The following is a 17367-nucleotide window of genomic DNA, read 5'->3' as shown; positions in this document are numbered from 1 at the left end:
TTCTACAAATGCAAAGAAGAACTGCAAAGCTCCACCATGCAAAAGGAAGGTCTGCAGGTGGGATGCATGAAGGGGTGCACACCACTGGCACAGAGTCCACACATGTGGGGACTCCTCCGATGGTCATGCTTTAGGTTTGGCTGGAGGAAAGGCAGACGTGGCTAGCGCATTCACTGTTGGAAAAAATTCTCACTCTAGGTGCATAGTAGGGCTACAGGCTACCCTCTTAGGGTAGAGTTGCCTCCATCACTTCTCCACACGCTTGGGAAAGCTTTCCACCTCTTCCCCAAGGAGATTTCCAAGTGACAGGTAAATCTCCTATTACACAAATCCTCTAGTCCTCCTTCCCCCTCTCTCCCATGCTAGCACTGCAGAGGATACTCGATGAGGCTGGAGCAGCCTCCCCAAGCAGTTCCACCACTGATGTTCAGCCTTGGGAAAGAATCCCTTATACCCATGGGGATCCCTGTGCCAGAGTCTGGATTTGCCCACTAATAGACGACACATTCCTTGCAGCCAGGCAAGCACATGAGAGACTAACCAGAAGGAAGGTTATTTACAGCATGTACTCCAAGTGAAGATGTTTCTGTTAGACAAAGTCATTTTCTTTAAACAGATTGCTCAAATTCCACAATTTGGATTTATTGATTTAATTTTCTCTAGTGCTTACAACTTCATGAAATACGTCCCCCTTAAGCAGCAGAGGCCCTGAATCAGTTACACTTTTATACATTTTATAAATACATTAAGATTTACTTTTAGCAAGTCAACCACTCACTGGAAAAAGATGCAAATATCACATTTATGATTCCCTTTTAATGTTTTTCCCCTCACGCAGGGCACTGTAAATAAATATTGGTTAACTATTTAGAGAGTTATTCATTAATACTTAGAATACAACTGTGTTCACAAGGTTTTTTTTTCTGTCTTCCAAATTGCTCTATAAAAATAGCTACCTGCTATTTCAGAAAACTATAAATTGTAATATTGCTTTAAACTTACGATTCAGAAACACAGTTTCTGAGTGAAAGAAGGCCACCTGAACTTGTGTAACAACAAGTACTGTGATCCAGGTCTGAAATGAAATACTAGTGCTCTCTGCACTATCACAAATTAGATCTGCACGTTCTCATCTGTGGTCCCCTAGGAGATATTCCCTGAGTCCAAAAATCCATGCTCCAGATTAAGCAACTGGGTTGTTCATCAGAGACAGTCTGACACAGGTCCATGACAAAGTGAGCTCCTGAAAACACATGGGGGGATATTACAGAATCCTATTCAGAGATTATTCATTTTGCTTGTCTGAACTATGCTCCAGGTCCCACCATCTTTAATGCTCTAATTTCTGGATGAGTTTTTGTGCTCTCCATCCCATCCCCCACAAAAACATAGTGCAAGAAAAGGCATCAAAGGGAATGGTAAATGAAGCAATACCATTCTCAGGTGCACAGCTCTACTGTGGTGAGTATGTTACAGGACACAGAGATGGGGAAGAACATGGTCCATAGTGCTTGCCAAATTTGTAAAATATCTGAAATTACATATGAGAGGTTGGTATGTATTATGCAGATGATCAGATTACACTGTGATTGGCACGATGTATATAAAAAACCAGACAGCTAAACCAATCCACTTGCTTCAGTTCATTCCTTGTTCTCTTTTCACTCTGACATTAGGGGGAGAAAAAAACAAATAGCAGAGAGAAAAGTCAATAAAAATTCAATTCAGAATAATAGTCTTTTGCAGCTCAGCAATACGAGGGAATTATCAGCTCATTCAATGTTATGACAGTTAATGCAGTGAAATAATAATTGAATTTATACATTCAAACTAAATCAGCCAATGAAAATTCAGTCACTTATAAAAATCAGGGGGTTAGTATGTTGTCCTATTAGTTTTCCCAACTGTTTTGTTTAAATTGGTCCTGCCAACGAAGCATAATTGTAGAAGCAAACTCGAAAACAATCTTCATCTGGGCCAAAAAGGAAATACACAGTTAAGGCAAAATTTCAATATGTTCATAGTCATTTGAGTTTATGATGCTTGCTTAATTCTGTGGAGCATTTATGGTCCTTGGATCAGAGTAATAATGTACCCATTTTACAGATAGGTAAGCTGAAAGCATGGAAAGGAGAACTAGTTTGTCTGAAGTCACCTAGTGAGTCAAAGACTGAGCTGGAAACAGAATCCAGCAGTTCTCACTCCCAGTCCCCTACAAGAATCCTAACATAATAAGTGCAAATCAAAGCTGTTTCCTTCTTTTACAGACTTTTTTACTTACTGATTAATTAACAATGTAGGGTATTTGCCTAATAACCAGAATTAGTGATTTAAAAGTAAAAGATAAACTGGGACAACAAGAGAGTCAGAGGAAGTATATTCCTGAACCCTCAACTAACTGCAATGCTGCAAAAACACAGCTCAGACCCCTTCATGAGAAAAATACACCAAATGTAATTGTAAAGTGAAAACCTGATGAAGCTTTGAGTACCTCCAGTCATATAACACTCTGTATTATAAACACTCGTATTCGGGTACTGTCTACTGCCACTGGATTTTAATGTTACTCCTCGCCATAATGCTGTTTATTGTGTTTCCTAGTTTCTCCTGCATCAAGATAATGATCTGTTGATTGTGAGCGATAACATTGCTGTGTAGCAATTCTGATATGAGGAGCAGAGATGGACTGAGACAGAAATAGCTCCCCAGCCTGAGGAAAACTACTGCCCCTTCTCCCCAGTATTTTACAAATACTGGCATTATGCAACCTGCCTGGTAGCTATGTTTCTTCTATACTGTTTCTGTGGTTAGAACAATTCATCTCTAATCTACGGTACAGTGGCTGCCATTAAAGGAAATTAACATTTGTCAGACCAGATGAGCTGTATCCACAAAACCACAGCCTTTCGCTATACTTATTACAAGAAATAATGGCAGTGTGTACACTAACTTGGAAAACAGTGATTTTTCAGTGGTGACTACTATAACTACATTATAACTACACTGACTTTAGTGGAGTAATACTAGGAATGAATTTGGGATGAATTTAACCTTCAATGCAACATCACCAGCATACGCTGAAAATAAATATATTCTAAATTCATTCTTTACTTTGCTTCTCTGCACATTGGAGTGCCTTTCAAACCCACCTTCGGACAAGAAACTGACATATATGGCATGTTTTGGAAATAGTTTAAACAGCAGAGCATAAAATACACAGGCTAATAGTGCAGGTCAGAAAACAGTTAAAAGTTTTTCATGAAAAATACTGGAGGTACAGCAGAACCTCAGAGTTGTGAACACCTCATTATGGTTGGTCTTTCAAAAGTTTACAGCTGAACGCTGCCTTAATACAGCTTTGAAACTTTACTATGTGGAAGAAAAATGCTGCTTTTAACCATCATAATTTAAATGAAACAAGTACAGAAACTGTTTCCTTATCTTGTCAAATCTTTTTTTTTTTTAAACTTTCCATTTATTTTTTAGTAGTTCAGTAGTCCTGTATTTGCCTTTTTTTTTTTTTTTTGTTGGTCTGCTGCTGCTGCCTAATTGTGTACTTCCAGTTCCAAAGCAGGTGTGTGGTTGACTGGTCAGTTCATAACTCTGGTATTCGTAACTCTGAAGTTCTACTGTATTTAAAATTTTGACAAGCACAGCAAAATTTTTTGACCAGAGCTAATATGTTATACACATCTAGAACACAGAATTCAGTTAGCCTTGGCAAGTTAGCCAGATTCACAACCCTGGCACTAATTTACAGTATAGTTGCTGAAGTAGATTACTGTTGGCTATATTATAATATAAGAAGTTTTGATCCTCTTCACAATGTCTCCCACTTTGGGAAGCATATGTTGCGCTTGTCACTATATTTTTTAAGTGCAGTAGATGGCATGACCTTAGGAGCAACAGCTCCTGGTTTTCCAAGCCAATGTCAAAATGTGAAAACAGTAAAATGAGGAACAACTTCCCGTTGCCACATGAAGAAAGACAAAGTCTCTATAAAAGTACCAGGCAGCAGAATACTAGCCCAGTTCACAAGTGAGATGAATAACCTCTTAGTTAGACTTATCTGACCTTTTCTTCAATAGCTCTTTTAATGTCTTAAAAACAAGGGCTCTTTTTATTTATTTTTTTATTGTAAATGATATGTTTGTTCCCACAAGGAACAATCTCTTCTTTCCAGGGACCCTGAAATGTCTGGCAGGCTGTATCCTAGTCTCAGTTCTAATAGGGATGTTTTTATCCCTTTTCTTTGTAGATCTTTCTTCTCATTTGTTTTCTGTGACTGTGTAATTAAAAAAAAAAACATCCCATTTTCCTGTTCTCATCCTGCTTCTCCCACATCAGCCTACACAATCAATGATGTGTTTCAATATTCAAAAGCAGATTTAGAATAGCAGAACACAAAAGCCTCTAATGTATTCTTGCATATTTTTTCTGTAAAATGTAGCAGACATACATTGTTAAATGCTTCTGCAGATGTCTTTAGAACCTTGTCATCAGCACAGAGCAATAGGGCACATTCCAGTAGGTTTTCAATTTACATTAACATTTCTTTTGCATTGCATTGTTATGACACCTGTGTGCATGCAATCCAAGCAGAATCTCTAAGAGAAACAGACTTGCTGAGTACACTTCAAAGAAAATCATCAACCAACATTAAAATAAAGAGGAGCTCCGACAAGGCAGCATCAGAACAAATATGGTGTGTTTTCTCTGACGCTCCTGTAGTATTTCACAGGGAGCGCTAGCAATGACAACAATACTTTCCTAGTGCCCGGTTACCTTTAACCCTAGCATAACAGCGAAAGCGTGAATAGCACACACTGATTCCACTTACAGGCTATGCGGACTGATGCCTTCCTACTTTTTGAGGTCCCTAAATGGCTCCACGCAACACACTGACACCAGTAATCTTCTGGCCCATGAAAATCCTCCACTTGCTGCCTTGTCACGTTGATGAACACCTCTCGAACCTTCAAGCCTGAATAGGAAAGATATAGGAAATTAGCTGATACAGGACATCTTACTCAGGCATAAAGCTAAGGCTGGCCAAACCTTTTCTCTTTAATTAACCAATTGCATTTTTAATCAAGGCAAAGCTTTAATTAGTTTGACAATAACATATTACTGCTAATTAAATCCGAACAGCTGAGTAGGTCAGAATGCACAAGTCAGAAGCATTACTGACCGAGTCTGGGCTTTCAAACAATGTAATATCTGCCTTAAAAACCTTTTCTTTTGTGCCTTTGCTTTCCCAATGTTTTTATTTACTGATTTGATTTGTTTATAAACTACAATAAAAGTGCATCCCCATCCAGCCCTCTTGACAACCTACTGAAAATACACTGACAGGCCAGTCAATTAACGTCCAATCAAATTACACACCCAGAGACAACATAAGTATGACAAGAACTGATTGACTGCCCCACTGAATCCCTGCCAAAGTTACAACCCACCCACACTCATGAGGAAGGGAGAAAATGTGAGCCTTGCACTGTGCACCAGGGTGTCTGTCTGAGTCTGGCTGCTGCAGTCCTGGGGAGAAGTGAGATCCTAAGGTTTGAGGTCCTGATGGAGAATGCACTGCCAGCTGACCAGTCTGTCTTGTATTGATGGGTTAAGTAAACCAGCCACCATTTTAAAGCATTGTCTTTCTTTACAGTTATCACAGATGATGGTGTTCATATCATTCAGATGAGCATCGTTTGTTTTATTCAGACCTTTTTCCACAGGCCCCTATGCATGGTACAACCATCCTGAGTTCATCTGCGGTCCTACATTTAAGTCCCTCTTAAAGACCCATTGGTGCTGTGCTAACTAGGGTAAATCTAGCTGATGTATACATTGTTATTCCTCGTTCCCTAACCAATGCTCACTTATGTCTGTCTGTCCTTAGACAGTTCTTCAGGGATTAGTCCTTCTTGAATCTCCTAGTCCATAATAATTATAATGGGCATTAAATGCACTGATCATCGTATTTTAGAGTTGGTAGAACATGTCTTATTGTGGGAAAAAACAGCATAAATTATTTTAAGGCAAACAGGGATCTTCCACATTGTTATGTGAGCTAACGAAGAGCAAGGTGTACCGGACATAAGTTGTAACCCGGACCATACATTTTACCCAGATGAAAATTCTAGCACTGGTTCTGTTTGGACATACAATTCCCAGTGATTTTGGGAGTGCATAATCTGTGCTGATAATACATCAGAGAAAATACAAATATTTCCTCAAAGTTGCACTAGTTCTAGGAGAAGCATGAGCAAACAGGTGCATTTTCAACTTTTACAGTATTATAGGAGGCTCATTTTCATTACCAGAAAGATGCAAATAACTCGGAAAGAAGTGAGACAGTGACCAGGAGAAAGGATTGCCTAATTAAGAACAAACAGAAAGAGAGCTAAATGTTCTCTAATTGCTATAGTCTACCATTCATTATCTGCTGGGCATGGGAGATATTCAGCAGGAGCTTCCTTTAACCCAGAAGTGCTTGACATCAGGCTTGAGGGTATGTATGGGACATACTTAGTGAGATCTGACATTTCTGATACATGCTGCTGCTACCACAGCTGTTTTACTTAATATAAGAAACACTGTGCATGAAAGTGGAGATGGTCTCCTTTGAAGACTCAGGAGGTTTTAACTCTGGTTCTAGCAAAATGGAACTGGGAAGAAGAGGAGGCAATAGTGGAGAGACAATTCATTATGGGGATTCTTCTGAGGGTTTCAGGAGTTCATAGAGTTCCAGGGGATGAACAAGAAAGGTGATATTTCTCATCAGAACCCACACACACACACAGAGAGTATATAGCAACAGCGATATCCTCATATTTTCAGTTCCACAAAAGCACAGAAGAGAAAGTTGCTCACCTTGCAGTAACTGAAGTTCTTTGAGATGTGTGTCCCTGTGGGTGCTCCACTGTAGGTGACGGTGCGTCCCAGCGCTGTTGATCAGAGATTTTCGGTAGCAGTGCCTGGTTGGGACACACGCACTCAGTTGGTATCTCCCGTTCCATTGGAATCTTCTTGAGTGCATCCACCCCGCACCATCCTCAGTGCTTTCTCTACCGTGGAGAAATCATACTAGTACTCCAAAGGAGAGGGGACAGGGGTGAGGAGTGGAACACCCACAGGGACACACATCTCAAAGAACGTCAGTTACTGCAAGATGAGTAACTTTCTTCGAGTGCTGTCCCTGTGGGTGCTCCACTGTAGGTGAATGTGAAGCAGTACCCACTATGGTTGGTGGGATTTTGGAGTTGTGTGAGGAACAAAGCTAGACAGTACCGTATGGCCGACTATGGTGTCTGCTGTGGTATCCCATGTGATAGCATAATGTTTGGCAAATGTGTGATCAAAATGTCCACATGACCGCCTTGCGTATGTCTGTAACAGGTACGCTCTGAAGGAAGGCAATAGATGTTGACATTGCTCTAGTGAAATGAGTCCTAACATCCTCTGGTGGTTGAATATTCTGGGTCTGATAGTAGGATCTGATGCAGGCGGAGATCCGCTTGGAGAGTCTTTGCTTAGAGATAGCATTATACTTTGATCTCTTGGTAGTAGAAACAAAAGCCTAGGGGATTCACAAAATGGTTTAGTTCTGTCAACATAGACTGCATGGGCCCGTTGGACGTCGAGGGTATGTGATGCAGCTTCCTGTGGTGTCATGTGAGGGTTGGGATGGAATACAGGCAAGTGTATTGACTGGTTAAGGTGGAAGGTAGACACCACCTTGGGGAGGAATTTGGGGCGGGTTTATATGGTAAGCTTGTGTTTAGAGAAAATGATGTAGGGAGGGTAGGACATCAGGGCGCTTATTTCACCAACCCTTCTTGTTGACGTTATGGCAACCAAAAAAGCCCATTTCCTGGACACTTGGAGCAGGGATGAGGTGACCAGGGGCTCAAAAAGGAGTTTCATAAGAGCACAGAGAACTAGGTTGAGACTCCAGGAGGCTACTACTGAATGAATCTCAGGATAGAGATTTTGCAGGCCCGTGAGGAAGCGTTTCATGGTGGGGTGTGCGAAATGAATAGCCATCCAGAGTGTCATGGAAGGTAGTAAGGGCTGCGAGGCATACTCTGATAAAACTGAGTAAAAACCCATCCTGTTTTAGTTCGAAAAGATGTCAGGGAGGGTAGCAGTCTGGGGTATTAGGCATCTGTGGAAGCACCAGATGGAGAAGCATTTCCACTTTTGCAGGTAAGTCTTAGGAGTGGAGTCCCTGTTCCTGTGCAGGAGGACATGGCGGACCTCTTCTGAGCAGGCTAATTCGTGAGATTGAAACCATGAAAGAACAACAGTGTCTGATGGAGTTTCCACAGCTGCGGATGAGGAAGCCGACCGCAGTTCTAGGAGAGGAGATGTGATCTGTCGGGGAGAGTACGGGGAGGACAGATGGACATGCGTAGCAGGTAAGGATACCATGTCTGCTTGGGCCAAGCTGGGGCAATAAGTATGACCTGGGCCTTGTCCTCTGTGATGTTGTGTAGAACCCTGTGTATGAGTGGAATCAGTGGAAAAGCGTACATGAGGGAGTTGTTCCAAGGAATGAAGTGCGTTTCTGAGTCCCGCTCTGGAGCAAAATAGATGGCATTTGCAGTTTTGAGGAGTGGCAAACAGGTCTATCGATGGAGTGCCCCAGTGGCAGGAGAGCTGTCGGGGTATCAAGGGATGTAATTCTCATTCGTGTTTCTCGGAGAAGCATCTGCTGAGTTTGTCAGAGGTAATGTTGTGACACATGAGCAGGTAGGAAGCGGTGACTTATGTGATGATGTATGCACCAATTCCATAGTTTAATGGCTGTTGTGCATAGGGAGTGAGATTGTGCTCCTCCCTGCCTGACAGCTCAGAGTTCTAGGAGACTGATGTGCAGACGCACCTCTGACAGGGACCAGCGGCCCTGTGCCTTGTGGTCACCTGAGTGCGCTCTGCGATCTATCTGGGAAGTAACTGTGGTCAGCATGAGTACTGGGAATGTGGATGGAAGGGAACGTCCGTGCATAGGTTCTCTGGTTTTGTCTACCAATGTAGGGAGGCCAATACGTTTGGTGACGGAATCACTGTTATGCAGAAACTATGTCTGCTGAGTTAGATGAATGTATATATGGAAATAGGCATCTTGTAGAGTGAGGGCTGTGAACCAGTTCCCCTATGCAGTGTGGGTATTATTGTGCCTAATGTGACCATCTTGAATTTTTGTACATGTACAAACTTGTTCAGTTGGTGTAGGTCCAGTATAGGTCTCCACCCCCTGCCCTTCTTTTGGGAGTAGAATCCTTTTCCCCGATGTTGCGTTAGCACATGTTCGACTGCATCTAGGTGGAGAAGATGATCCACTTCCACACAGAGAAGATGCTTGTGAGAGGAGTCCCTAAGAGGGATGGGGAAGGGGAAAGGGTGGGCAGGGAAATAGGAAAGGGATAGAGTAACCTGACTGAGCTATTTCCAGGACCCAGTGGTCCTGCGTGATCTGTTGCCAAACATGGTGGAAAGTCTGGAGGCGGTAGCCAAATGGGCAAATAGGTGGCGGAGTCAAGAGGTGGTTGCATATACCCTCGACCAGTACTTCAAAATTGTTTGGGTGGGAAGTAGTTGGTTGCACCTGGCTTTGCCTGCATCTAGGAGGTCTGTTGCAGTTTTTCCTAGTATCATACAGGGACTGGAGTCGGTGATATTGTTGTGCGCTGGGACTTTGGTAAGGTTGATACCATTGTCTCCTGATGAGGGATGGGTATATGTCCAACGTGCACCAAGTGGCTTTGGAATCTTTCATAGTCTGAAAGATTTCATCGTCTGAAAGATTTCATCAGCCCCCGCCCCCCCTTTTTTGGGGCGGTGGGAAGAGGTTATCTTTGTCAAAGAGGAGACTCTCCACTTTGGACTGGAGATCTTTGGGGACACCGGATGCCGAGAGCCAAGAAGACCACCACATCATCACTGCAGTGCTGCGGGCTGCTGGATCAGTCATGTCCATGGATGGTTGTAGTGCCATCCTAGACACCAGCTGACCTTCGATGAGGACTAACGGGAAGTCTGCTATCCTGTCCTCCGGTATATGGGAGGCAAATCAAAGAGCTTGTTGTAGTTGTCATGGTCATAGCTTGCAAGGAGGGTAGCATAAATTTTCAATTCTAAATTGAAAAGTACAAGAGTATAAACCTTGCGGTCCAGGAGGTCAAGATGTTTGAGGTCCTTGTCCTGCAGAGTGGGCCGGTAGTGTGGCTGCTTTGTTCTGTGCATCGCTGCACCAACCACAATAGAATTGGTTTGTAGGTGGGAGAATAAGAAATCAATGTCCCTCGCGGGCATGTAGTATTTATGTTGAGCTTCCTTGCATGTTGGTGGAATGGAGGTGGGGTCTGCGAGAGAGTAACAGCTGGTTCTAGGAGAGCTTTCTCTATGGGTAGTGCTATCTTTTAAGGTGCAGAGGGCTGGAGGATTTTGAGAAACCTATGTTGTGTCTCCTGGACTTCCTCCAAAGGGATGTCCTGGCTGAGTGCCATTCTCTTAAAAAGTTCCTGGAATTGCATAAAGTCGTCCACGTTTTGTGGAGGTAGAGGCATAAGGGTGACTTCTGTGGCTGATAGCGAGGCAGGAGCCAGTAAAACAGGAAATGGATCATAGCCCACGTCTTCAGAAGGGGTTTCAGAAGCTCTAAATATTGATAGAGCTGAGGATATAGGCACAGGATGAGCTTGCGGTCCGGTAGAAGGGGCTCAAGGAGAAGCGGTGGCAGGAGCCAACCACAGGTATCACTGAGGCCACGGCACTGGGTAGGAAAAAAAAAAGGGTCCCGGCCACTGGGGGACAAAGTAGGGAAACTGAGGCTGATTCTTATGATGCCCCATGTCTTGGAGCATGTATGGCTCCGGCTGGGGGGGAAAAACTCAGGCAGGGAGAACTGCTTGCTGCTGTGTGCTGTTCCCATTATCAGTGAAAGTATCCAGATCACCTAGGGAGAGCTGCTGTTCAAAGAATGAGTCCTCCCTGTCCAGGAGTAGAGAGTCAGCCTTAGGGGCCACAGAGATATCCAGCTGATGCAGAAATTGTTGCTGCTCCCTAGGCTGGTGTGCTGCAGAGCATGAAGTCTGAGCGGCAGCCTGGAGTGATTTTAGTTTCACTTTTGCAGAAGCCGAGAGAGACATTTGTGAGAGCCCCGCAGGGCGTCTGAATCTGCTTGGGGGGGGGCGGGTAGCAGGCAGGCTCAGTGCTGGGGGTGAAACGTGTTGTCGGCATCAGGTCCATTGTCGGTGCCGGGGCAACCAGTGCCGAGGAGAGCTTTCTGCTGTGGGAAGTTGGGTCCCTGCTTTTGAGCCCCGTGAGAACTGCTTGTAAAGTGCAGGGGCAGTCAAAGTTGCCTGCTCTTTGCGCTGACAGCACCAAGGGTAAAGACCCTGCAGGAGATCCTTTACCCTCTGGAGTGTCTCTGAGAGCAGACATTAAGGCTTCCTGCATCTTCACATGAGAGGGTGAAGCTGGGATCCCGGTCAGTTCTGACCTGGCAAGGGAGCGGGTTTACTGCCCTGCTCCATAAGCAGCTGCAGAGCTTCTTGCCTTTGCTCCAGAGAGGGTGAAGCCATGCTCCTGGTCGGTTCTGCCTTGGCAGGGGAGCGTGAGGGAGAGGGTTTCCTGCCTTGCTCCACAGGCAGCTGCAGAGTTTCTTGCCTTTGCTCCAGAGAGCAGCGGCGGCTCCAGGCACCAGCACGCCAAGTGCGTGCCTGGGGCCGCAAGGCACGGGGGGCGCTCTGCCAGTCACGCTGGTCCCGCGGCTTCGGCGGACCTCCTACAGGCATGCCGCCGAATCCGCGGGACCAGAGACCTCCTGCAGTCAAGCCGCCGAAGGCAGTCTGCCTGCCATGCTTGGGGCAGCAAAATACCTAGAGCTGCCCCTGCCAGAGAGGGTGAAGCCATGCTCCCTGTCTGTTCTGCCTTGGTAGGGGAGCATGAGGGAGCGGGTTTACTGCCCTGCTCCACAGGCAGCTGCAGAGCTTCTTGCCTCTGCTCCAGAGAGGGTGAAGCCAAGCTCCCGGTCGGTTCGGACCTGGCCAGGGAGCGTGAGGGAGAGGGTTTGCCCTTGCCCATCTCCAGAGGCAGCTGCAGGGATTTCTGCATGACAAGCAATTTCAGCCGCAGATCCCTGTCAGGACGAGCCCTGGTTTTGAGGCTCTTGCAGTGGACGCACTTGGCAGGGCATGTGTGTCACCAAGGCACTTCACATAGCGTGAGTGTCCATCGGACATTGGCATAAAGTCCTGACAGGAATCATGTTCCTTGAATCCTGAAGCCCCTGGCATTATTGCACTAGTAATGTCAGGGGAGAGTGTCTCAGTGGGAGACAAACTTGAGGGGAAATTTTTTTTTTTAAACTAAGTATTCTAAAGGAAGGGAAATAACTGGGATGTTACGAACTAATTATTTCTATGTTCTTTGTAATTGTTTCCTTCAAAAACCAGCCGAGGACGGTTGAGAAGGAGCTGAGGAGAGTGCGGGACGCACGCACTCAGGAAGATTCCAGTGGGACAGGAGATACCAACTGAGAGCGTGCGTCCCAACCAGGCACTGCTACCGAAAATCTCCGATCAACGGCACCGGGACGCACTATCACCTACAGTGGAGCACCCACAGGGACAGCACTCGAAGAACAATTGGACTGAGGATGAAAGCAAATGAAAAGCCATGCAGCTAGCAAAGCTGCCAAATGCCATAGGAAAAAAAATCCCATAATCCACTTTTATTGAGCTACTGCAAGAGAATGAAGAAGGTAGTAAGCAGAGTCTGTTAGAAAACTGAATTTCTGACCTACAGGAAATTATAACTTTTTGAAATTCGTTTTTGTTCCAATTTGGAATGACACCAGTATTTCAATTTTTTTCACAGGATGGAAATTCTGAACTATTTCAATTTGGAAATATCAAAATATTTGTTTCACTAATATTGAAATTAAATTAACATTAATATTGTAATGTATATATTATACTTTTAGTTTAATTTCATTTTGACTGACAATGTATTTAAACTAAATGTTTTTACCTAATCAAAATGAAATAAGACTAAATGATTCATTTCAATACTTTTCCATTAAAAATCGTGTTGCTTTTTTTGTTTTTCAAACCAGCTCTAATACTGAGGCCATCAGGAAAACTGTTTTCATGTATAGTTATACTTCACAGAAGTAGATCCTGTGGTTGTGTCCACTCCCCTACAAATACCCTTTAAATGTGATTGCTTTCATCTTATTGTCGCTATGGCCAGAGATTGCTTTATGTCATCTTGTCTAATATTCTCTTTCAGAATAGAGCACCACAGTCAGTTGCATCCTTTCTGCTGTTTGCAAAGGGCATTTCAGGGGACCCCAGATATTTCCAGCTTGGTTCAAGAAAGACACCATCTCACCTCCAGGGTAAAATGATATGTTAAGGATAGCCACAAATCAGAGAGGGGAAAATAACATTACACTACAAAGCGTGGCCCTGATTCTCTTCTCCTTTACACTAGCAGTGGAACTGGAAGGTTCTTTTTTCCTAGACAAGGCTGAGAGGAGAGTCAGGGTCCATGCATCCTTCGCTCCCTAGACTGATAGGCTGTGGCTGTTAGCCACATCTTTGACACTCACTGTAGGACAATCTGGGGGAGTGGAGATATAATCCAAACCCAGTAAAAAGGCATCACAAATAATTTGAAAGATAGCTGGTCATAAAAGCATTAATTTGAAAATGGAGCACATTCATTCCTGCTACTTTTTTCTCTCTCCTCTCCTGTGCCATCCTGAGATACTTATTTCCCCTTGGCTGGAAATGAATGGAAACTCAGTCTCAAAATACTTCATGCCTGTGAAGTTTATAAAGCAGCAAAGAATTTCTAAACCTGAACTCCATAAATTGGCTTCCACTTAATCTCAGGCATCATTAACAGCTGGGTATTTCACTTCTGAAAGGCACTAGGAAGTCAACCTGTTCCTTCAGTAAACAGTAGAGATAAGGCCCACCAGGAATACTAGAGGGGAGGTCAAATCAGCCTTAAATGCTGTAAAGCAAAACAAAAATTGTGCTACTTTGCCAGCAGCTGTTAGAGGACATTTTACTTTCTTTTGCTTACTCTGTTTGCTTTGTCATACTACTCAATGGGATGGCCAAACCTGTGACCTTTTATAAAGGTATCCCATTAGCCCTATTAGTCACTCAAATGCTCATTCTGTAACAAGCAAGCGAACATCTTTCTTGTTTGTTTTGTTTAAATACGCACACTGATGTCGCAATTCTGAAAACAGCTGTTTTATAAAGATTCCCTATATCGTCTCTCATGATGGAAACACAGTAAGTGATTAGGAACCCAGGGAGCTCTGCAGTACCATCAGCAGCTTCCCTTCTCTGTAACACAACACTGTGGCAATGAGACTGCACCCTCCATGATGAAAAGGCCCCATATCAATTGGAACAGCTCAGAGAAATGGAGCCTTGCACGCTCAGCCATGTACGTAGGTTGACCTATGGTTTAAAGATGAGGGCAGCTGCAATAGGCTCCACTGGGGCAGCCCTGAATCAAGGCAAGTTGCCAATGCAGCTCTTAGCTGGACAAAGTGCGATGCCATATCAGATGACTTTCAGATTACATATCTGCCTAATGCTGCACATGATAAAGCCATGCTATATACATCAGCGACTTGTTAGAGTTGAACTCTTCCAGAACCGCTTAAAGTGTTTCATAGTCCCTGTACTGTTACCAACTTACAGAGATTCTCCTTCTAATGTGAATAGTAAGGGCCTGGAAAGGACTCCTCATTACTACTATGAAATTTTGAGCCGTCATCATTCTGGATTTAGCCCATTATGGCTTAAGTTTTGTTAAGATATGTTGTTATCTCCAACCAAGAGCCCAATTTTTTTCAAAAGTGATTAATGTTTTTGATTGTCTAAGCAGAGATACATTAAAAGTTCCTGGTTTTAACAAGGCAGGTGCTCAGCATTTCCTGAACAATCAGACCCCTTTAAGATGTCCCAAGAGAGGCATCCAAAATACTTGGGAAATGCTTAGAAATACTTTTCTCTTCATCAGAGCGCCATCCTATTTACAACTATTTTAGAAAAACTTGGGCAAAGTAGTCCTATTTGTGGCAGGAGGAATGTGCTGCAGTTCCTCATCACTGCAGTTCACTCAATAGTACCAAGAAGGTATATCCACCTACCTCCTACATCTCAAGAGATACCAGCAAAATTGTTCATAGGAAATGTCATAGGCAGAGCCCAAAATCCATGCAAACAAAAGCTAGCATATCATAAACACGAGCAGAATTGTACCTGATAACTTGCATAACTCTAATAATCACTGAAAGTCCAACCCTTTAAATTATTGTGCAAATTATAACTGTCATCTTTTGTTATACAGTACAGCCTTACAGAATATAAAATTATGATTGTGGTACTGATATGCTAATAAGCTTTCTGTGCTGTTGGATGGTTTAGTTGCAGATAGACTAATGCTGGCAGCAGATGAATAATTGCTCTGTATGCACTAAACATAACGCAGCAGCACAGAACTTCATCATTTGTCAGCTTTATTTGTTTAAATGAGAAAAATGCTGACAGCAGCTATTGCTGTAATCCTTTTATTTATCAGAAAAGAAAACTCTAGTTACTCTTCACAGGTCTGATCCTGTTGGGAACCCCAAAGATGAATTTTAAAAATAATTTGAGGTATGTTCTGGAATGTTCAAGTGAAAATAATAAAAATCAGAAAAAATTATGCCTTAATTTAATGTTTTTATTTCAGACGCACCTAGAGGCCCCAACTAAAGCTACATCTCACACTGTGAGCTAGTTGTCATTCCCCTGCTTGTGTGCACATACTGATCAAGCTAGTGTGAATATAATTAGCCATGGTAGCACTAGCAGTGGATATATACTCAGACATGCCTCTCCGCTACCACTGCTATGCTACTGTTCATACTCATGCTAATGCACTGAGAGAGGAGGAGTATGAGTACATGAGCAGGGGAATCCACCACCCATAGCTCGTAGTGTAGACATGGCCTAAGACTGGGTCTTTATTGTGCTAGGCATTGTTTGTACACATAGTACACTTCCTACCTTGTAAAATGAGTAAGACAGACTTAGGGTGCGGTAAAGGAAATTTGACTCTCTCCAGTCTACAAATCAGGAACCAAAGCAGAGAGAGATGATGTGACTTGCCTACGGTCACACAAGGAGGTTATGGCAGAGCTGGGCTGGAATTCGGGTCCTCTTGTGTTTCAGCCTTAACCAAAAGCCCATCCTTCCTTCATACTATTTCTACCCTTCAAATTTAATCTTATTCTAAGACTATTATTTCTGCTTTGTAATACCCAGATCTGGAAAATCATATTTAAAATTCATTGCAGTGCCAAAGTAAGCCCAATGCCTACCACCAGCTGTCCCTCCTAATTTTTTATACAAGTGTAATAATGAGTTGTAGATAAAACCCATCAAGTAGCACTATGCCTTTGCTACCACTGCCAAGTGCTTCTTGTGTACATCTGATTAGGTGTTGCTAGGAGCAATCTGCAGATATATATTCCTTGCTTTGTTATTAAATTTCCTCTTTAGAAATATAGAGTTTTTTGGGGGGGGGGTGGAGGAGAGAGAGAGAGTGTGTGTTTTTGCTGCTTTTGGGCATCATCTTTCTCTTTATCCCTTCAGCAATTTTCACACTCACTGCTAGCAGAAAGGCAGGGAGCAAAGGACCCAATTCCATTTAACATGATCTGCTGTCACAAGCGCTAGGGACTATCTCTGAATATGAGGATGCACTCTTGGCATAATTCCAAATACCACTCTAAAACTGAAGGCTGTCCAGTACCCAAAATGCCATGCCAGCCTGCCAATAACTGTCTCACTAGTGTCTAAACCTTGGAGGAGTGACGCAGATAAGAACTAGGACAAATCGCTGTAGCAGCCATTATACTATTCAGATTTAAATATAAGGAATCAGAACAAGCAATCACATTCATGACCTGTCACATGCTTTCAGACATGCGGCATTTTCATCACATGTCCTGAGAGGTGAATGCTTTGTTAACTCAATTGTTGAAGATTATAGAATACCTCAGAAACTGTGGACCACACAAGGAGAATTAAAGTCATTTTTCTGTCACTGAGAATCTAGATACAGAAATACAGTTTTATATTTTGTGCATCTCATTAAAATGCAAAGAAACTTTGAGATTAAAAGGGACCTCACAGCTCATATTACCCAATACCACAGATAGCACAACTGGGCTTCCTGAGCTAAGAGTACATCCATCCATTCTGCACATTAGTGCCTGCAGGCTGGAATACCTGTAGTAGGAATTTAAACATGGATAATTGAAAAAAGAGATGCCGTATC

The 17367-nt window shown here is 43.2% G+C and overlaps 1 protein-coding gene across 2 annotated transcripts in view; it reads right to left on the bottom strand.

Annotated features, from left to right (window-relative positions):
• The window catches only part of UNC5D (unc-5 netrin receptor D), a 341781-nt gene that overhangs the window by 155587 nt on the left and 168827 nt on the right, over positions 1–17367 (bottom strand). For both annotated transcript variants that reach the window (XM_075062773.1, XM_075062774.1), the window contains exon 3: positions 4841–4984. In XM_075062773.1, coding sequence (XP_074918874.1) covers positions 4841–4984 — 144 coding nt within the window. The remainder of the gene's footprint in view (positions 1–4840; positions 4985–17367) is intronic.

This window comes from Chelonoidis abingdonii, chromosome 2, assembly GCF_003597395.2.
Source record: "Chelonoidis abingdonii isolate Lonesome George chromosome 2, CheloAbing_2.0, whole genome shotgun sequence".
NCBI classification, from domain to species: domain Eukaryota; kingdom Metazoa; phylum Chordata; order Testudines; family Testudinidae; genus Chelonoidis; species Chelonoidis abingdonii.
This window is presented reverse-complemented; position numbering and strand designations above follow the sequence as displayed.